Source organism: Strix uralensis, chromosome 7 (assembly GCF_047716275.1).
Source record: "Strix uralensis isolate ZFMK-TIS-50842 chromosome 7, bStrUra1, whole genome shotgun sequence".
Taxonomy (NCBI): domain Eukaryota; kingdom Metazoa; phylum Chordata; class Aves; order Strigiformes; family Strigidae; genus Strix; species Strix uralensis.
In genome coordinates, this window is record NC_133978.1 from 38,648,392 (window position 1) to 38,670,554 (window position 22,163).

The 22,163-nt window shown below is 41.1% G+C and overlaps 1 protein-coding gene across 1 annotated transcript; it reads right to left on the bottom strand.

Annotated features, from left to right (window-relative positions):
- Nucleotides 1-5,074: 5,074 nt before the first annotated feature.
- OAT (ornithine aminotransferase) lies at nucleotides 5,075-19,862 on the bottom strand. Its single transcript, XM_074875496.1, has 10 exons — nucleotides 19,762-19,862; nucleotides 16,554-16,780; nucleotides 15,349-15,573; nucleotides 15,136-15,231; nucleotides 12,351-12,478; nucleotides 10,608-10,730; nucleotides 8,915-9,043; nucleotides 7,818-7,931; nucleotides 6,873-7,017; nucleotides 5,075-5,986 (listed from the first exon to the last, which is right to left on the bottom strand). Exons 2-10 carry the CDS (start codon nucleotides 16,750-16,752, stop codon nucleotides 5,826-5,828), a joined length of 1,320 nt encoding a protein of 439 aa, XP_074731597.1. The 5' UTR covers nucleotides 16,753-16,780; nucleotides 19,762-19,862; the 3' UTR covers nucleotides 5,075-5,825.
- Nucleotides 19,863-22,163: the final 2,301 nt, after the last annotated feature.

Here is a 22,163-nt window from a genome sequence, read left to right on the forward strand (position 1 = left end):
TGCTGGAAATAACTATGGCAGACAGGGAACTGAGTGTTTAGAGGGTAAGTCACCCCCTCTTACCTATCGTTCCTTCTGTTATTTCAAGTTAAGGTGAATATTTGGGCCAGCTTTTCCTCTTTCTCATTTCACAGCTATTCCAAATGACTGTATTAGCTTGAGGATTAGGTCTCCCATGTGTCAGACCCCAGGGAAGTGCTGGGAGTTCATCCAAGGTCCAGGCCTTTGTTTGGTTTACACGTTATGCAAAGGGTCAATACTCTTGGGGGACTTTCTACACAGCCTAAATCATCGCAGATTAATAGGATTTTATACAGGAATGAGTAGGAGTTGCTTTATACCCTTATTTATTTGGGCTAGTGCCAATAAAGAGCCCGGGGATTTTCCAGACAGCACAGTCTCTGCTCAGATTTCTCCAAACAAGCCTGAGCAGAAGGACAGAGAGCATCAAGGAGGGAAACAACAACCAAACAGGATTCGTTACGGTCACCTCTTATCTGTGCCACATTAGCATTCACCGCGCTGGGCCGCAGGGTGAAAACAGGCTGCCTCACAGATAAAATAAAAGCACAATAACTTACACTGGAAAGAAAAAGCAAAGTCAGCAGCTCTTCCTTAACCCCCTGAGCAATCTGACGGCATGGGGCTCAGATAACTCCCTCCAGCCCCCCCATGTTTTACAGATGAAGCAATATGGAAAGTTACCACTCTCAAGCGTTCGGTGCAGATGCCAAGACCCCTTCCAAGGGATAGTCAACACAGTAGTTTTGTGAGCTTTTTACCAGGGTAGTAATAGGGATTTTTAATTGTTTAATAGTGCCGGTACCATTTTCTTTCTTGTCTTCTTTTCCTGCCGAGGGCTGAGTGAACATTCAGCAAAACACATCTTTTTACTGCACAAATACAGCAACTCCAACTGGTTAAGCCTCTCACTCTGGATTGAAGCATCACGGGGAGGCCCAGAGAAAGTAGTTCCCCAGTTTAAAGAAATATTTAAAATTTTGTCTCAAACCTTCACCTTCTGATTTGCTCTACTTCAGTGCTGTGAGAAGGAAAGCCTGGGTTTTTTTGGGTGTTTTGTCTTTTTTTTTTTGTCTTCTCAGCTGTCCATCCCTATCAGTCATATGCTGACAGCTATGAATTAGTGTACGTTTGCTATGCAAGAGATAGAGGAATTCTTTTTACAATCCCCTTCACACAAGATTAGCCACAAGAGTGCACAGCACAAGTTACGCACTGAGATAGCACCCAGAGATGAGACTGAAGTTTGTGTCACATTTTTGTATTAGTAAAGACCAAAAGCAAGTCCCCGGGAGTCACAAACTGTAAAAACTCTACACCCAGCAGTAAGGTCTTAGCTTAAAGCTGAGCTTCTGGCTCCATCTGCTGCCAGAAAGATGGAAAAGATGAGAAAGGAACAAAAAGCAGCCATAGCTAAAAAAAATTTTAAAATTTTTAAAAAATGAAAGATACAACTAAGACCTGGTTTTCTAACTAATCCACTAACGTTGCTGTTAAGAGACAAACAACAGAGATTGCTTCATCATGGAAACTTCTAACAGGTTCAAGATGTGCGGCTCTTTACCAGGTCATGACCAATAGGCATTTGGGTCCTATTAAGTAAGTAATCTATTTTGGTAATTTTTAACTTTAGAAAATACCATTTGATGACATAAATTCATGTTTTTGCAGCTGAAAAGAAGCCCAGATAAAGGACAGTGTCATAAGCATGGTTCCCAAGATTGCCAGCAGGAAACGGAAAAAAAAAAAAAAAAAAAGGAAAACCTGCATTACATGCTTTCCTATCTCCCCACCGTTCACTGTGTTGCTCTTGCCTTTCGGTGTTTCACATGGTGCCTTTAAATCTTGGTTTACATTTATCCATAAATAATTTTTTTTTTAATGCCAGTATATATATTCCATGATTTCATGCCAAAAAACCACGCACACTTCTTGTGCCAAAGTGCCCAGCACAATTGGGCATTATTTCTGCAAACAAATGTTCCAGTGAAGCCAAGGGCTGCCCTGGGTGCCCGAGGAATGCTGGTTTGGCTCTTGGGTGCTTAGATTACCTCCCCATGTTTGCACAGCACTGAATGCAGAGTCACTATTCATTTAGAAAAGCATTTCATATACGTGATGCAAAGAAACATCAGAAGCTTCTTCACAAAAATATGTGCTGGCGATATGATGGAGACAGATTAAGCCTTTCCAGCCAAATACTTAAAGCAACATTCTGGAGGTACAAACATATATCTTTGGAAATTTTTATTGCTGTATAGCTCTTGTTAAAGAAACCTGAACCCTGTAGATAGGCAATACAGATCTCTTTCAAGTACCATTTTAAACATAAATTTCAATTACACCAGCAAAAAGTATCACCAAAGAAATGCCACTTCCACACTCTCATCTCTAACTAATACAAAGTAAGAAAAGCACTTGAAAAATACTGGGAAGGCACAGAAAGGGCATTCTCTGAGCTTGCTTTTCTCACCTCCTATAAAGTTATGATGCCAAAAGCAAACTCATAGTATTTTATGAAATGTCTTAGATATTTTCTTTGCACATTTCAGTGTATATATTACACTAATATTTAAATTATTTTCAGCTTGGCCTCCTTCAAATTCAGCTTTGCTCAGGACCAGCATTTGGCTGAGCTATACATAGTTGAGCAATAAGTGGAACAAGTACAAACCCGAAAGCGCTGAATTTCTGGCACTAAGCGGGTAAGGGCACTTTAGTTGTCTACATTTTTTTGGTAATAAAAGCCTGAAGAAAATTTCTAAGGCTAATTAACATCCCAGACAACAAAACCAGAGGCTGATTTACAAGCACATTAACTATACAAGCAGCTATATTTGAGTCTGAGAGGTTTAAGCAGTGTCACTGACAACTGGCCAAATCCCAGTTTATGCTTGCTAGAAGACAGACAAAAACCTCTTTCCGTAATAAAGCAAACCCTTCTTTTGCCCCCTCTTTCTCAAAACAGACACAACATATCAAAGGCAGATGATCTTTCCGATAGCCTATAATTTTGCCGCTTTGCACACTAGAAGAGGAGGAGATCTGACATCTCCTGTGGCCATTCCAGCTCTTCCCGCTCTCTCACTGACAAATGCCAAGATGTTTTTTTATTGTTGTTGAAGCGGAGGTTAACTGGTGGCAGGCTGTGTCTGGGAAAAGAAGTCCTGGGTTCCTGTCTTCACTCCCAAAATAATATATGTAATTCTGAACTTGTTCTGGCATTGAACTGTAATTAAACCAAACATTCAAAAAAGCCCTTGTCTGCTTTAGCTCCCAGGCTGCAGTCATATACCCTTGTCCTTTTTCTGCCTCCCACCCCATTAGTTTTTCACTGGTTTGCACACAACAGTGCTGTTTCACAAGCATGAGCAGTTTGTCCCACCCCAGAAGGACAGACAGTGACAAAGACATGCGTGTAGGACAGGGGACTCGCTCAGAGCCACCTCCACACCAATGCAAAAGGTGAGAACCACTTGCCGCTGCACCTTGCAAGGGCCCTGGCCACCCAGAACATGTGTTTAGGCTCCGAACATGCCTACGAGCTCTGGGGACTTTGTCATCCTTAATCCTGTTCCTGAATTTCTGAGCTGCTTAGGCAGGTATTATACACCTACCTTCCTCACACAGATAGCTGTGGCTATGGGAACAACGCAAGTCAGATAACTTTCAGGTTAAAACAGAAAATTCCCCAATTACCCCGTCATTAAATAAGGGCAATTTAGGATGACAGTTTTTATCTTGTCTTCAGAAAGGCCATACATACTTTGATTTTTCAAAAGCCTGCAAAGAAATTGGGATTCATGAAGCAACCGTAAGATGATTAAAAAGCCCAGAAATCAGTCAGCAATGGTCTGCTGTAGAGAGAGAAAAATTTCTCAAGTTCTGAGCAGTCTTGGCCTAGTAAATCTGCAACCAGAAAGTAGGTTGGACAAGATTAGAGCTCAAAGTGATCACCAGAAGCCAGAGAAATAGTCTCAGCAATAGAGGATGAAAGGCAGTAGACCAGACTACAGAATTTTACATGTGTAATTCTTGCTTGTTACTCAAATAAAAAAGGGGGAAACAGCTTCAAAGCTGTTCTTCAAAACAGTTTGCACAAAAGGGAGTCTGGGAGCACAGGCGGAGAGAGAAAAATATGCTACTGCAGGAAAACCCAAACCACAATACCAGGGCATAAACTGCAGCACAGCACACGAGTCCCGTGAACTCGTCTAGCTCCACGCAGCATCAGTGAGGGCACAGAGCAGTGAATCACTGAAGGGGAACAGCAAGGGCTCTAGAAAATGTTACCTCTCAGAAAAGAATTAGAATTTTAACTAGAGAAGGAGCAATGACTGCAACAGGAATGACAACAAACTTTAGGTATGTAAAAGGCTGTTAGGTATGTTTAGGTATGTAAAAGGCGGTTTCTTTCAGTTATTTCACTCCTTTCCAAACAGATTACATAAGCACAGCTTTCAGAAATGCCAAACTTCCTAGGCAACACCTTTCTGCATTTTTTTCTTATTGCTGCGACTAACAGTCACAGTGACACACCACCCCTTGCAACAATGAGGCCTTTCCAAATTGAAATCAGTCTTACTTCATCCACAGCAGATGACTACTCATTTTGTCTCACCCAGAACAGGGTAGGGTAACTGGTTGTGACCCTAACCATCAGATCGGTTCATTTCCATAAACTAAGTTGCCTTTAAAATACCAAGGGATTATTTACCACTTCCAATTATGACCATGTGACTGCATTTAACCTCTATGCCTGGCAAAGGGAACATTTTGTATTAACAGTGATTAATCAGGGTTTCGTCTCAGGTAAAACAGTTCAAAGAAATATGAAAAAACAACCTAGTGCAAGAATAGCAGCCAGGTCCACAGCTCCATACAGAATACTCTTAAGGCACCAAAGTGCAGAAGCACACACCTGTAAAAAAGCACAGCAAAAACTTCCACAGAGACTGACAGAAATACATAAAACAGCAAAGGCAGTACTTGCTGGGGCTCTGGACAGAGGCAACTGCAAGTTTCTGTGAGGCTTGCTCTTTCTGAATACACATTTTAGTTGCACATTAACATTTATTTTAATGCAAGGCATGTTTTAATATAAACATCCAGATTACAGAAAGCTTTCTAACAGTAAAAACAGATCTATATGGTCAGATCTATTTTACAAGTATGCAAAGCCAAACACTGAGACCAGGCTTGAAAACAGCATCTCTTGTCATACAATCTAAATACTGTACACACAGAACACAGCTCGATGCTTCTCAAGTTCACCAGCATAACAACCAGTTTGTCAAACCTTCAGCATTAGAAGTTTCTTCTAGCTACAAATGAGCAATAGAAATTCATCGATAATGGCAAGTGCTCCCACCCTACAGACTTCTCACCAAGGGGCAAAAATGCCAAATGTGATGCTTTGGAAAGTGACATGAGAGTGTAAGACCACCCTTACTAAAATATATATAAATTATGCTTTAAACTTTGGCCAAGACTTTCAACAATTAAACAGTTTTCTACAGATACCTCCCCTCAAACATTCCGACTTAATTGTTCAGTATGTACACGACTAGATGAACAGAACCTCACCACTTTATTTCCAAGTATTCCAAGATTGGAAACTCTTTAAAATCATTCTTTATTTTCTTCAGAGCCATTATAATTTAAAGATATAGCTACGTTTTAAGAGTCAAGTCCTCTTAGGTAAAAGGAATGAGAGATGCTTGCTTCAAGAGCAGGCCTTCATCACACATATTTCAACACACCACCTTGGGTCAGTCGGCAGATACACCTTAAAAGCCATGTGTTCAGAAAGACAGAATGGTCTTATGAATTATTTCGATGCACTCTCTGATTTCATCCTCCTTAATCACAAGCGGTGGTGCCAGCCGAATGATATCACCATGCGTAGGTTTGGCAAGAAGTCCATTATCACGAAGCCTCAAACACACCTTCCAGGCATCATAGTCTACAATTAAAGGAAAGACACTTAAATTACAGCAGAAAAAGTGGCACAATTGCAGCACATGCTATGTGGGGCCTGATTGCAAACTGGTTGCCAGCTGGCAGTGAAAAGCAAGACTGCTGCAAAACTGCAGTTGGTCTGAAGGGACTCACAAGTTTGCTTCCAGCACACCGAGTTTTGCTCCTTCACTGCTAACTGCTTGTCTAAATTAGTGCTTAATAAATTTAAAACAGGAAACCATGCAAAGGGGAGGTAAGAGAACATCTGGGTAGGGTTTCAGACAAGGTTATATTTAGGCCGGGATTTCAGTGCATCACATGCAGGTCTTAGGAAATCATACCACCTCCCTGCAGCACTTAGCACATTCATGACAAAAATAATCACCTGCTCTGGCTTCTAAGCAGTTTTCTGATATAATTCAAAGTATTAATTCCTAGAAACTTGTTCTCAGTCACCAGCTTCTTCCTTTCTTGTACCCTCCTGTATTTATTGTACTCTTCTAACTATCCTGAAAACAAACCAACCTCAGCCAATCCTTCCATAATCTGACAGAAACTAGTGTTCCAGATATGGCTAGTTTTCTTCCAATGAGGAGACAAAAGGGTAATTGTTGGGAGCTAGATTCACCATCAGGTTTGAACATTATCAAATCATTAAAAAATTCAAATAATTTTTAAAAAAATTGTTCAGACTTACTTAGTAAAAAACCCTCTATTTTTAATAGCACACAGTCACTTGAATAAGTTTTCAGTAGGTACTACCATAGACGAGATCTGAACCCAAACATGATGCCTATTAAGCCATCCCCCTACTCTGTTAAGATACTTTCAATTTAAGTTGAAAAATAGTTTTTCATGCTGCAGTTGTACAGTTGATTACATTTCCTTACCTTTGGTTTCCCGAATTACAATTGCATTTAATAGTCCTTTTCCTCTTACAGAAGCTACAATATCAGATGGTGTCTTCATGAGCTCGTTTCTTAGTAAGTTACCCATTATTTCTGCATTTTTAACCAAGTCTTCTTCTTCAATTACCTAAAGGGAAGTCAGATCTGCAGTCAGCTGAAGGGCACTGCATTTGTTTTATGTACCATGGATGACTAGTGACATTACGATTACTGAGGTACAAAAGCTGCTGCATCCGAAGTGTCACTGCAGAGGCTGCATATCCAAGCAGATTAGTATTAAGCCTTTACTCATTCATGTTTACAAGAAACAATAATCTCTTTGAAATTTTATTCTAAATGAACTGCTTTTCATTTGCCATTATTTACAAGTGAATGGTAAACCTCTGAAAACTCTTAATGGGTGCAGGTCCACATACTGGATAGTGATGAGGCTTTCTGAGTGACTTGCATTACATGCAGTCAATTATGCAGTCACAGAATAATTAAAATATGGACTCTGGACAAGGCATTTTACTAGTTTCTGTCTGAGCTCCAGTAGCATATATGTGTTATCAAGCTCACAGAGCAGCAGCCTCTGCAATATGGTATAGTAAAATAAGCCAATTTAAAAACGTCTCTGTGAAATTAGTGAAACTATTTTACCAAATTTACGTAAGTGCCTTGAAACTGCCCCTAGATAAATTTTATTTTGTCATTTAAGATATTAAGATCACAAGAACACAGAAATTAGGACATGTTTCCAGCAAAGACTTTAGAATTTGTTTTGTGATCTATGCGAACAGTTAACCACCACCAATTTTCCATTCCTACTTAAAGCTCAATTTCTACTCGTAGCATAACAAATATTATCATTTACTTAAGCAAAGATCACATCAGTGTGACACCCCTTTTTCTTTGGGATCCAAATCTCTATTTCAACACACAAACCTCCAGGGCTGCCATTGCAACACGGCAAGCTAATGGATTTCCTCCATATGTAGATCCATGTTCACCAGGCTTAATGGTCAGCATAACTTCATCATCACATAGTACTGCTGAGACCTAAAATGGGACGGTCAGCCAATTCATTTACATATATATTTAGAACAGTAAAACATAACTATCTCTGAAGCAAGCTTTTCCTCAGGGCTCAGGAAAGGGTAATTTTCAGCCTATGGTGAGAAATTACATTTACATTCCCAGCTCTGTGTAGAGGAGAACATATCTGACAATCATATAACAGCTTAATCCCTTAAATGCGCTTAGCTATAGAGGTAACATATAGCATCTAGCTATAGCTGAGGGGCATTTCTACAAACTGAATATTATTTTAAGAGTTTAAACTTCAATACTCTGTTTAACAACTCAGAAATACCTTCAACTGGCCAAGATAGTTCAAGGCACGTTGCAATTTCCAGCCTAATCAGCAGGAATTTAAGTCACTCCAAGAGGATAAAATCAGTCATGCGGGCATGCTGAACAAGTGAAGTAAAGCCAGTTGTTCAGAAATAGCTTTATAATATATGTTTTAACACACATTAGCATTTTTTTTCCTTTACAGAATTCACCTAGAAATTAATCACAGCAAGACTGTGATAAACTACTCTCCAGAGAGAGTACAAACTACTAACCAGCCATTTCAGGATGAAAAGCTGACCACTGGACACTTACTTCCCTGACAGGATAATATCAAACTGAAGAAAACAGAGATATACCAAATGTATTCAATTGACAAGGGCCAAAACACCTAAAAATCACCAGCCTAAGAAAATGGCATCTAATAACTCACCACCCAAACAAGTCAAGCATCAGCACAAAAAGTTCAGGATACTATATAGCCATTTCAGCTATAAAGGTAATATTATGTAATACATTATTTTCTTATGTATCTCTCACAGGTTGGACTGTCTGGGTTATAAATCATAGTTAATCTTGTAAACGCCAATATCCAAGTACAACAAACATCAGATTTATTGCTCTTCCAACTAGTAGTCTTTCAGTGTCAATTACTTAAAAATCATGACTTAACTTTCTTTGTTACTCACAGGATATAAGCCACCAGAAAGGGCCTTTCCAAGCAGAACCAGATCGGGTCTCACATTTTCATGGTCAACAGCTAGCATTTTCCCTGTTCTGCCTAAACCAGTCTGTACTTCATCAGCAATAAATAGAACCTTTATAGAGACAAAAAGAAGAAAAATCCACACATAGCAGAGAATGACTTTCACTCCCATTCCCAACTCAGTTCAAACAATGCAACATAATTGCACACAGTATGTGAAAGACCTTCCAGCTGCATTGCGCTAAGTACATGAAGGTACTTCCTTTACCTCCTCCCAACCTCCTGGAGACTTGCATACTCTAACAAATGTCAAAATACTAACAAGTGAACATAACTGTCCTCTCTCTCTGACATCTTTAGCATATTCTTTTCTATGTAAGGCACAGCCCACACAGGGTTGGACACTGTCCAAACAAAATCTATTTGCGATATAACAATGAGTGGGATTTCCAAAAAGTTAGCATTCATCTATCTTTACTCCTAGGGCATTGTGACTGAAAAATGTCATTTTAGCAACTCTGCAAGTCTTGTTGTCTGATGTCTAATTGTCTAAATAACTCTCAGAGCCTAAATCCAAGTTTTTGATCTTGTTTTCTTAAGCTGCACTATTGTCACGTACCACTATTTGTGAAGTAGCTCTTTATCTTTTGAAGTATCCCAGTGATAATAAAGACAACTTTATTCATTGTATGTCAACACCTTCCTCTGAAGGTATAGAAGGAATTACGGGTAGCACTTGCAAATTAAGAATCACAGTTCTACTGGAACAGAGACCACTGATTTTTAAAATCAGACAGGCAACACCAAGGGAACAAAAAGTGTAAATCAGCAGCCCTTTCTTTATTGTTTTCCTTACACTAACAAAGGACATGGCCTGGGCCTGTGGGAGAGGCTGACCAAATTGGTCCTGGAATATGAAGGCATGGCAGCCTGCTTGTGAGAAGTATCAGTACCCAAAGACAACTGAAGGACATGGAAATATGTACAAACATCTTCCCGCCCTTCCAGAGACACTGAATCCAAGCCCAATTCAGTGTGGCTTCACTAGCAAAGAAAGAAATTATGGATCTAATACTCTATTTTCGGAACTACACATTTCATAGTAGAATTCAGGCAGGACATAATAATCAGAATAGGAGTCAGGAATGCAGTACGAAAGAGAATCTGAGAAAATGTCAACAAAAGAACAAAACTATAAATGCTGCTCTTCAGAGATCTTAAAAGAACATACACAAGCATATGACCATCTTCAGTGTTTCATTCCGTGAGCCATTACTGTTACTAACTCTCAGTAGCACTTATGCACTCCAGCAACAGGGTCCCTTGATAGACATGGTAGAACCACTGCAGTAATTGGCTCCTGGCCCAAGAAACTTACGTGAAAAAGAAATTAAAAGTTAAATTAATTTAAAATAAATGCAGTTTCAAGAACATTAACTAGAAACTTAAAGTAGTGACAGCAGTAAGAGACAGTGAAAAATGTGCACTGCTAAGAAGTACTTCCTAGTAAGTATTGCCAGGAAATAAGAAGTATCTCTACCCTATTCCACTGAAAGAAAAGGAAATTATTAAATAGTATATGAAGTCCTGTACCTTGCATACAAGGATGACCGTACAAGATACGTCAGTAAACACAGTGTAATGCTTAAGCCACCTTGTTATAGCAAATTCCTTACATTGTGTTTTGTGCAGAGGTCCCGCACTCCTTTGAGATAACCTTTGTCAGGAATAACCACACCTGCTTCACCCTGAATTGGTTCAACCATGAAAGCTGCTACGTTGGGATCTTGAAGGGCCCGCTGGAAAAATGGACATATGGATAGGAAAGACAAAAAGAAAAAGGTTTTACTCAGATCAAATTTAGAAAATACAGAGATGAATACATGTAGCAGAACCTAGGTCAAACCCTGGTGTTCTCCCTCAAATGATGATAACAGTATTCATGTCAGGCAGCTATCCCTGAGTGCCACTTCAGTTCCAACACAGAAGCCTATGTCGTTATTTGCCTTGAAAAATCAGCTGGTGTGCTTGCTGGGAAATTACAAACCTTAATCTGTTTGTCTGGGTTTGCAATTTTTATCGGATCAGTTCATAGATTACCTCAGAAATACACTCAGTTTTGCATTACCCCATACAAGACAAACAATTGCTCAACACTTCCCCAGTACACCTCAAACAAAAAAGAATGGAGCCTCTCCAGAACAATTTTGTCACCTTAAAGCAAAGTCCATGGCTACATTCTTTCCCCATCAAGTTCTACAAGGTTTAGAAGTCCAGGAGACTCAAGAGATGTAATGATTTCCAGTATGGATTTACTACAGCTTTTCTCAGTATTGCCCCATAAACAGAACGAATTCAGTTATCAGTCTGATGGATGTGGATCTAAGTTTCAGGTCTCCAGAGCGCGTTCAAAGCCTCGATAAAGTTGGCTGAAAGCCACTAAATACTTACAGACCTTTCACAGTGGGCAGCCTTATGTAGGTTCAAACGTGAGTAAGCTTTTCCACACTGCAGTTATAATACACTGAGAGCTTTGTTTCCCCTAACCAAACTCCTAGGAGACAACCATCTCTGTTCTATAAACCCTCCACTTTCCACAGAGGATTCATTTGTACTCAGCAGACCCAAAAGGCACAGAGGGCTAACCAACTTGTCACTCATGGAGACAATGCACCCAGATGATGGAAAAGTGACAACGCCAACATCCCTAACGCTTCAGGACTATCTGTGTTTGCCTGGAACCCTCTTGCCTCCCAGGTCCCAAGTCCAGCACCTTATGGCTGCCATCAAGCACCATCTACCCTTTAATACCTAAGCCCATATTATGAGGGTGGGAAATTTTAGACTAATCAAGGTCAACGCTCCTCATCAGCTTGACAGGATGGATCTCATAAAACCCAGGGAAATGCAGAATCACTAGTGTTTCAGTAGCTTAAGTGAAACACCAGCCTAGCATGGTTTTAAGGATGCTGTGAAACTGGAAAGACTTGTTTGTGACTGCAGTGAATCCTGGTCATCTGGTTATTGAAGAATACACAGCATTTCTGAGAAAAGCAGGCAAAGATATTACTTTCAGAATCCAAGTCCTGACTTTGAAATGTGTGCTACTGATCTGAATTCCCTTACAGTTTATCTTCATTTGTACCTTTGAACATCTTAGTGATGTGGGAAATGAAACAGATTGCGTGGTTTTCCTTTTATATCCTAAAGCAAAACTGAAAATCAAAACGGAAGCAGAATTTACACACATTTCCTATATGTAATTCTAACATATATATTTCTTATATGTGTCTAGATACATATATCTTTATGTCAAAGCACATGTTTCGAAGGATAAACAACTGATTTTCCTGCCTTGCTATTTACCAAAGAGACCCTGTAAATTGATTTCTTAGAAGAGAACAAAAATTGTCAAATACCTCAAGAGCTGGTAGGTCATTGTATGGGATCACTTCAAAACCTGGCATAAAGGGTCCAAATCCATCATAGCTGGAAGGGTCAGTAGAACTAGAGATAGCAGACATGGTTCTGCCCCAGAAGTTGCCAGCTAATAAAAAAAAAAAAATTTTTGCAAAACCGACTAAGAGCCAGAACAGTTTACAGGATATCACACTTTCTATTTGGTAATGCATTTTAAGAGTTGTCTAACATTAACATATTAGCATCCTTCTGCTAATTGTTAGCATTTTACATTGATGCCATAAATACATTGTGCTGCTATATCAAAAGCACAAATCAAAACCAAAAGAAAATTATACTCTAAGACCTGGCAAGTATACAAAATTATTTCCATAAGCTTTGTTAGTAGTCTGAAAAATTGAAAATTATTCAGGAATATAACATCTTTTTAGGGAAGATGTACAGCTTTTACGTACATATCACTCATTAAATGCAGAAAAAAAAAAAGTAAACACCACCCAGAGTTTAGGCCAGTAAGCCTAAATCAAAAAATATATTTCTCTGCATTTCAAAAGTTCCAGGAGAACCCATTTATATTTGTAAAAAATACTGTGACATTGCACTATTTCATATAGAAACATCAGTTAAAATGTCTAGGAACCAGCTACCACCAAGACTATGACATATCATTGTAATATTTCAGTTAAATCAACATACTCTCAGCTAATCAATAATAATGGGTTTAATAAGACTAAGGAAGATGAAGGGTTCAACGCCTTCACATAATTATAAGCCTTTTCCTTCCCCCACCAATTTCTTTGTGTAACTGCGATCCTGGGGGCAGAGCATATTTTCAGTCTGCAGGAAATCCTGAAGTCCATTATTAGTGACGCCGCCAGCTGTAGGCACCCCTGCTTTCTAATCGCCAATGTAAATAACTTTACACCCTTCACCACAGCAATGTCTCCTACCAGAACAGTCCCTGCCATGCTTTGCTGAGTCACATGCTTATCACCTCAAGGTTACGTTCCTGCAGTCCTCAGTATCCTGAAACCAAGCCCCGAAGACTGAATTACATGTAGCAGAGCAGTTCATCTGCTGACGGCAGGCTGTCTCCACCTTAGCACTCCACCCCCCATCCTGGCTCACTACCAAGCACAGAATCTCCCTCAATTCCTCTGGACTGATGTTTAAAGCTCTTCTTTGTTTTGATCCTAGCTACCCAGGAGAGCCTTTTTTTTTCTGCTAAAATGCTGGTTTCTGCCAAAAGAAGGATTAGTAATTTTTTCCAACTACTTGGCACATAGTTATATATTGTGGTTAAGGGGATAGGATCATAAAAATGGAGAGCAGATCCAGTTTATCAAGATGAGAAAGCACTTACTAAAATTTAATTGACTGAACTGCAAAATAAAATATATATGGAAGAGAAGGAGGAATAAATATACCTGTTGCAGCTGTATCAATTAAAAAAAAAAGTCAGTATTTAAGTAGTAACCTTTATTCTGGAAGGTTTTATACAATACAGAATCATTGAACAACATTAGAATTGACAAAAATACTTCACTCATAACCAAAAAATACCAAGTGTAAGCTATTTGAATTAAACATAATTTTTTTTTTTGGCAAAGTACAAGAGCCTCTTCAGGGGCAGGTAACTTCTCCCTGTTACAGAGCCAAGCAGAGCAGGCAGATGAAAGGAAGAAGCATACCACGACATTGCAGGGCTTCATATTTACTCTATCAATATAGCTTTTACCTTCATTGTATGATCAAGACTACAATATGGCTTTACTGGGTTAATGCCAACTTCTGGAAGATCTTAAGAATGAAGAAGAAAACCATTGGTAGGGAAAGCCTAAGAGTGTAGCAGGCTTAACCCAAATGTGCAATCTATGAGAGGGGTGGCAGCAATTTGAGGAATAAATTCAAGAGAAAGGTATATAAAAATCAACCTATTAGGAATAAAAAGATACTGCACTTTAACACCCAAACAGCAGTTAGAAGAGCATGGAGGACTGAATGCACTTTCTATGTGACTTCAGGCAGCCACTCATCAATTTTTGATAACTAAAAAGGTTAAGTAGTACAAATAAGGTCCACTTTATATATTCAATTGCTGTTTATAAAGCTGTATAAACCACCATATTAACTATGGTTTCCTTCCTGGGTTTAAGATCATTGTTGCATTGCCCTTGCCAAACCAGACATTACCAACAGTTCCTGTCAAAGAACAACTATTCCCATTGCCTCTTGATTGATGCACAGACCTCCACAAGGGGAGGATCTGAAATCAATTTATCATAGCAATTATATTCATATCTCTTGCTTTTACAATCACTTCTGTTAAGATCACATGCATTTCTTAAAGGACATCACATGTAAAAAAATGTTTATAATTCATTGTAACTATTTCAGGTTAAAAACAAATAGCCAGAAGCATACGCAGAATGTTTTGTCAACAGAATATATTTAAGACAGGACTTCACAATTTAGGAGGAGGCACTTAGAGAACCCTAAGGTCCTGCAAAGACTGTTGTAGCCACAAACAGTAGTTTTTTATCAGAATCACTGACTGCAGATATGTGAGTACAACACAACCTGTTAATAGGTTGAGATCTTAGCTTACACTATTAAAAATGTCAAAGGTTAGAGACCTCCAACAGACTTGCTTCAGTGAAAAAAATGAAACATTAGGAATACTGCAAAGTAATCACTACAGCTATAAGAGAAAAGAGAGTGCATCCAGGGTCTAGAGCTCTCTTCCTCCTCGATACCTCAACTCATAACACGCACTTTACATACCTGCAAAAAGAATTTTTGCTTTATATTTTGGAATTCCTTTCACAGTGTATGCCCACTTCCGAGCCAATTTACAGGCAGTTTCTCCAGCTTCCACTCCTAAAACACAAAGCAGTAGCATTATCACACTTGTACATGAGACAGGCCACTGATGCAGTAGCAAATGTTACAAAACGGTTGAATCTCACAGACAAGAAATAAAATTTTTTTTTTTACCTGTGTTCATTGGAAGAACTTTGTTATAATTGAACATTTTGGTGACAAACTCCTCATATTCACCAAGTACATCGTTGTAGAATGCCCTGGATGTAAGGGTCAGTTTTTCAGACTGAGCTTTCAGAGCGTTCACGATCTTTGGGTGACAGTGGCCTTGATTGACAGCACTGTAAGCACTCAGAAAGTCAAAATACTTTCTACCTTCAACATCCCACACATAAACACCTAGGAAAACAAAGGTATGGTCAGTGCACAACATAAAAGAAGACATGAGATAATACTAAATGGTATAAGCTAAGAGCTACAACACAACCTGGTCAAGTATAAACGGCATTCTCGCTGTTCCTTAGAGCATACCTGAAAGGCCCTCTAACTAGAAAATAGTCAGTTGACAAGGAGAGCATGAGCCACAAACCAGTACAATACAAATAAATGCCCCATGAGGAACCAAGAAAATAAGCATTTCCCATATAAAGCTGTTATTCCACTAAGTTAGTAAGCAATATGAGAATATTATTTCCCCTCCAAGTCACTGTTTTGGGTCCTAAAAAGTAGATACATAAGAATACTTTTGTAAGAGAATTAATAAGAATTGGAGGTCATAAAAGAAAGAACAAAACCCAAATAGTCTCAAAACTTAATCGCCTGACAGCTCTGAGCTGTCAAAACATGTACTGATAAATAAAAGCTACTGGATCACTACACTGATAGCATTTCAGTATAAACTCATAGCATTTAACCTGCAGGGCACAAAAGCCCCTTGAACATAATTAAAGACCAGAGTAAATTTAAATTAAGCAGTAATACAGGAACAGCACACAAAGACTTAAACAGGGTTCCAATGCACCTTTTCATGTTCACATTAACATTAAACCTCTCCACACAAGGTAACAGAAGAAACGAAATTGCTTGAAATTTTCTTGCTGAGTTATTCTGAATTACGAAGATTATCAGAACTTAGACCTCTATTTAGATGAATCATTTTAGAGAGACTACGGTTTTATCAGGCAGCCTTATGCTCCAATTCTCTAACCAGCAATCAGCTGTCTTTATTTCATCAATTTTCTTAGTCCCACCCACCCTACCCCCCCAAAAAATCCCAAAGGTTCAGAAATCAATTAGGTCAAAATCATTATGCCATGATCCCATCCCATCTAGATACACACATCCCATCTATACCACCCAGGCAAACCTAAATAAAATACCTTTTCCTTTTTCCAGAGCAACAGGTAGTGGGTGATAATTGTGGGCACCATATTTAGCCTCACGTTCAAATATGAAATCAGAGGATGGAGGTCCTTGAATGGTTTTTTTTGTAGCAACTGAGGTTGCAGAACTCAGTGAAGCGTGAACACCTCGACAGAGAACTGCAATGTTCTGAGAGCGGGTTAACTTGGAAAACATTATTGACTTCAGGTAGGCTGTTATAGATCTGGAGGGAAAAAAAAAAAAAAGAAAAGCGAGTTAATAATTAGCACTAAGAATACTTCAGAAGAAACATATGACGCGATTGAGGTGTTTTTACTGCCAGGATTACAGGTTTCTCAACTCTTCTGCAATTCAGTCAAGAAAGATTATGTGAAGTATAAATGAATGAGGTACTAACTTCAAGTATTTTTTAATGTATATTCACAGTAACAGAAAGAAAACTAAAATGTGTGACTCACCCACTCTATGAAATAGTGACATCATTTTCCCTAGAAGTGTTCCTTTTTCATTGTGCCTTAAATTTGAACTAGATTTATTAATATAAACTACAATAAGAAAGTTACATTTATCAAACTTTTCATGCTATTGAAAACATCTTTCATCTAACAAAGATTTCCGTAAGACAAATCTCATCACAAAATCAGAAAGTAAATAATATAATACTGGAAAGAAGCACCTGACCCAAATAATGTTTAGCTGATAAAGGATCGATTATTTTTAACTGCAGTCAGCTTTAAGAAGCAAAATTTGTGACTTTTTATATAAATTGCATTCTTGATTTTAAAATGTTGCCATCTACACATAAAGCATTTGCTGTTAGCAGCATTTTAAGACCATCAAAAAATAGATGGGAAGTAACAATATGTCAGATGCCAATGATCATTAATACCCTGTATTTTCTTAGTAAAGCTCAGCGATCTCCCCTGAATACATAACCTTGTACTGTTAACATCTAAGGATAACCTGAGAGTAGAATTTCATGAGACAAACACACTTGCATTTCCTCCCTGTGCCTTTACTTCACTCAATATAAAGATATGTCCCAGAGAAGGGGCATTTTAAAAGCTGTTGAAGCAAGCTCTCCTCCCAGCACCAAGTACTGGGATCAGCAGAGAGCCACCAAGGAAATAGTGATCACTTTAGCAAGACAAGAGTTCTCAAAGCTCACGTTTCTAGGCCTGCAGAACATCACACTTACAAACTGGCAAAAGGTATTAGCCCAAAAGGAAGATCCCAGATTACAGTGACAAATACTCAAGATTATTAAATGCAGTCTCCTTTGTAACACACTGTATCAAACTGAAGAGCTAAGTAGCCTTGACACTGCTGCACTACCCAACAACTAAAGCATACTGCAAAACTTAACCAAAATATACTTCCTAAGTATCAACAGGAGAATGCAGGGGTGGTTTACACAAAGGTGTTGTTATTTCAGGCTGCTTGCAGAGACAAAAATATTAAGTCACAGATCTATTCTAAATTTATTTTGGAAAAGCTCTGCACGCTGGATGTGTCACCTTAAACAGAGAGGCATTTCTTCCAGCAGTCTCCTCAGATATTACGTTGCTGCTCCTCACTTCTAAGCAAGGCCAGAAGACTATTTTCTGCATCTACCAAAATCAGCTACAAAAATCCAAGTCTTCAGGCAGAGTCAACAGTCCATTCCAGCAAGAGATGAACGGCAGCTTCACAGCTCTAGGCATTTTACCAGCTGTCATCAATGCCATTAAATATTAAACATTTCTTTTAATACTTTTCAAGACCGTTATTCAAAGATTTTGCATATAAAAAAGACAAATACTTCTCAGTGCAAGAAGAAATTTTGACAGAAACTCAGCTCAGCTGTGCAACTCCTAAAACTTAATTGGTCTGTGACATCCTGGCCCCTGGGACACCTCCATGGCAGAGCAGCTAATTCTATCACAAGCTTCTATATTTTTGGAGATTTTCCAGACATTCCTGAAATTAAAGCTGTAAAGAAATGAAACTCTCATCTACGCTGTGTCAGAGAGCTACCTTTCTGCATGAAGAGTTACAGACCACCAATTTGAGGTTCTTCTTTTACTTCCTACAGGTTGGGAAATATTAATCAGAAATTTTTAAAAGGACTTTCCCTGCCTCCCCTGTAAACTATGCTGGTGAGGCCACATCGATGATTTTAGCCGAGGTGCAGGAGATTACATGGAATAGGGCTGAGTGAGACTGAGCATTATGGATGCATCTAGAGTTAAAAGGTGAAGAAAAATTTGGTTTTGATGCAAAGCAGGACAAAATGAATGGAAATTTCAGGAAAGAGGAGGGTTGCGGGGGGGGGAGAAAAAAAATAACTTGTTACCAACTATGAGGAAGTGAGAAATATGATCACACCCTGCAGCATGCAGTACTGGAATCAGAAGCCAGGGCATTTCACCAAGTAGAAAAGGTCTTGCATCAGAATAGAAAAGCTACTCAAAGCACAGCTGTAAAACATACTTGAACAATTTTGCTCAGCTGTTGAGCAAGAATATCCAAACAAGAGCACTGTGCCTGCAGACCTCACAGGTCAACTATGTACCCAATCCCTGAAATAACTACCCAAGGTACATGGCGTGTATTATCAAATACATGTAAAAGACTTAAGATTCATGGTGATACAGCACAGAACAATCCGTGCAGTGCTCCAGCTGAATACAAACGGGATGAATGTTCAAGAGGACAAGCTCTAGCAGGAGGGATATCAGTCTGGATAGGACAAGACTTTTCAGACTAGCACCCCGTCAGAAACAGCTCAGGACCTCGACTAGCAGGCAAGAAAGCGCAAGAAATCCGACGGTGAAATACCAGAACCCTGTGGCCATCCTCCGGCGAAGGCCAAGGCCACCGCAAAGGCCCAGACGGTTATCGCGGACGGGAGCAGGGCTGGCAAGGGGCGCGGAGGAGAAAGGCGGCTCTCTGCCGGCTTGGCTGCCCGCCCCTCGGGGACAGGCTGTCACATCCCCGCTCCTCGCACAGCTCCGGAGAATGGGGGGGGGGCTGGCAGCCCGGCCCCGGCCCCGCCGCAGCGCCCTGCCCCGGGCGGCAGCCGCCGTGGGGCTGCCGACCCCTCCCGTTGCCTTAGCGACGGGGCCTGCTGAGGCCTATGCCTGAACCGCCGCTGTCGGCGGCGCCGCGGGAGGCAGGAATCGCCCCGCCGGACCGGGCCGGGCCGCCCCCGCCGCGCCGTACCTGCCGACTGCTGCTACTGCTGCTGCTGCTTCTCGGCCCGGAGCCCGCGGGGAAGAGGCGGAGGCGGCCCGCGGCAACTGTCACCGCTCCTCGCTCCGCGGAACGCCACGCCCCCTGCCCGCTGACGTCACGCCGCCCCCGCCCGCCGATTGGCTATCGCCGCAGATTCACCGCCCCCCCACCCCCCCGCCTTCCACTCCAGGCGAGGCGGTGCCGGCCCTCCCGCCCGCGGCCGCCTTCCATTGGCCAGTGCATCCCGCGCTCAGCCAATCAGAACGGGATTCTGGCACACCCCCGCGGCAAGGCCCCGCCCAGGCGGTCCGTGGGGCTCTTCTCTCGGAGCCGCCGTCTCGCCCCTTCCTTCAGGCCGCGGGCGGCTCGCCCCGGGAGGGCTCCGCTCGCCTCTGCCGACACTGGGCCTCAGGGGCAATTTTTGTAGCCATAGAAATCCCCTCCTCGACGGGCTGAAGCCCCCGGCCCTGCCGCCCAGGTGTCGCCGCCCAGCCGGCTCCTCCGTAGTGCCAGTCGGGCCTTGGCCGCGCTTGCCCCTGTCTGGGGAGTTGCTGTAGAAAAGGGTGAGCACGGAAAAATTTTGATAGGGACTGGGAAGAAATGAATGGGAGGTTTGTAGGCTGAGTGTGTTAATTCCTGGCTGCTGCTCGCCGTCCTGCCTGCATGAGGAGGGTGAGGGGAGACCTCATCGCCCTCTACAGCTACCTGAAAGGAGGGTACAGAGAGCTGAGGATGAGTCTCTTGACCTAAGGAACAAGTGATAGGACAAGAGGGAATGGCCTCAAGCTGCGCCAGGGCAGGGTCAGACTGGCTCTTAGGAAGTATTTCTTTGCAGAAGGGGTTGTTGGGCGTTGGAATGGGCTGCCCAGGGCAGGGGGGGAGTCCCCATCCCTGGAGGGGTTGAAGAGTCGGGTTGACCCAGCACTGAGGGATCTGGTGGAGTTGGGAACGGTCAGTGTGAGGTTCATGGTTGGACTGGAGGATCTTCAAGGTCTTTTCCAACCGAGATGATTCTGTGGTAGTAGCATCTGCAGGTCCTTATGCCCCTCATGCTTTACGAGAAGTGCTACTGTGAGGATAGGAGAAGGCAGTTGAGTTCTTTCACTTCACAAGAGTTGTACATGAGGTTATTCCTTTTTATACTTGGTAGTCTGTGGCTTACAACAAATAATAGAGATTCACTAAGTTTGCTAATGAATTCCTCATGTATCTCCTGTGTCAGCTGTTTGCGGCCTACACGGGTACGGTGCCAGGAACGGGCTGCAGGCCTCCGCTGGTAGCATGGCATTGACAGAGCCCCGGTCTTCACACCCTGCTGCCTTTGGAGGGAGGGAGGAAGGTGTGCGGGGAGGGAGACTGCTGCAGGAGGGTCTGACATGCTCTTACACAGAGCTTTCAGCTGGGAACCAGCAGGGGAGCAGGGACAGGCTGTAATCAGCCAGCACAACCCTGACCTTTCCCCAGGCTAAATTACCCTTGGAGGGCATTTTGTAACCAGAAAATCTGGACGTTTACAAGGTGAGGTGTGTTTGATAAATACATGCTGGTTTTAATCCAAAAGAAAACACTGAGAATATTTCACTTTTTATCTTACCTACCTCACGAGCAGCGGAAAAAAAACCCCAAAACCATCAGTCTTAGCAGTGATGACTTCTGGGTGCCTCTTGCTTTTTGTTCATAAATTGTCCTGACAAGTTTATCAATGCTGGAAAAGAGTTTATTTTTTCCACAAAGAAAACATGGCATCCTAGGTTGACAGTAAAGAGAATTTGCATAACTTCCCCGCACTAAAGCAACCCTACGTTTGAAAATATTCCTGAATCTTGTCATATCTTCTAACCAAATTGCTCAAACCTTGGATGTCAGGGAGCAGCACTGCTTATGCATTTGGAGAACAATGCCCTCAGAGAAAATTATCCCAGTGTGCAGTCATCTTGATGCAGCGAGGGTTGGGAGTAGAACAGATGATACTGTGCTCTTCATAAATACACATACAGTTAGGCTCAATTTGCTAATATATTTATGTCTCTTACTAGTCTAATTCTGCCAAGGAATTGTGCCCTACATCTGCTGCCAAAGTTGAATGTATAAAGCATCAAAAGGTCATGCCTTAGGTGCTAAATTGCAAAACACATTTCACAGTCACGTCTGTTCAATGAATGTGTGGTTGTACTGTGCCAAGTTGCTTAAATCCAGAAGCAGTTATTATCTAGGAGCTATTGAAACCCCTTTATTTCTAGTTAAAGGTATGATTTTTTTTGTGAAACACCTAAGATTTTAAGGCTGACAATAAGCAATGACCCACCTGTTTTGAGGGTTATAATGGGTCCCAGTTCATTTCTAGTGTAAGGAAAAAAAACGCATAATTTTGTTTGTTGTATACTCAACGG

Excerpts from the sequence above, each read along its gene's own strand:
- OAT (XM_074875496.1), bottom strand. The coding sequence starts at position 16,752 with ATGTTTTCCAAGTTAACCCGCTCTCAGAACATTGCAGTTCTCTGTCGA. Across the intron at positions 9,044-10,607 it reads ACCTCTGCACAAAACACAAT|GTTCTATTTATTGCTGATGA; the intron begins GTAAGGAATTTG and ends GTCTCTATAAAG. Across the intron at positions 7,932-8,914 it reads TTTCTGGTGGCTTATATCCT|GTCTCAGCAGTACTATGTGA; the intron begins GTGAGTAACAAA and ends GTCCCATTTTAG.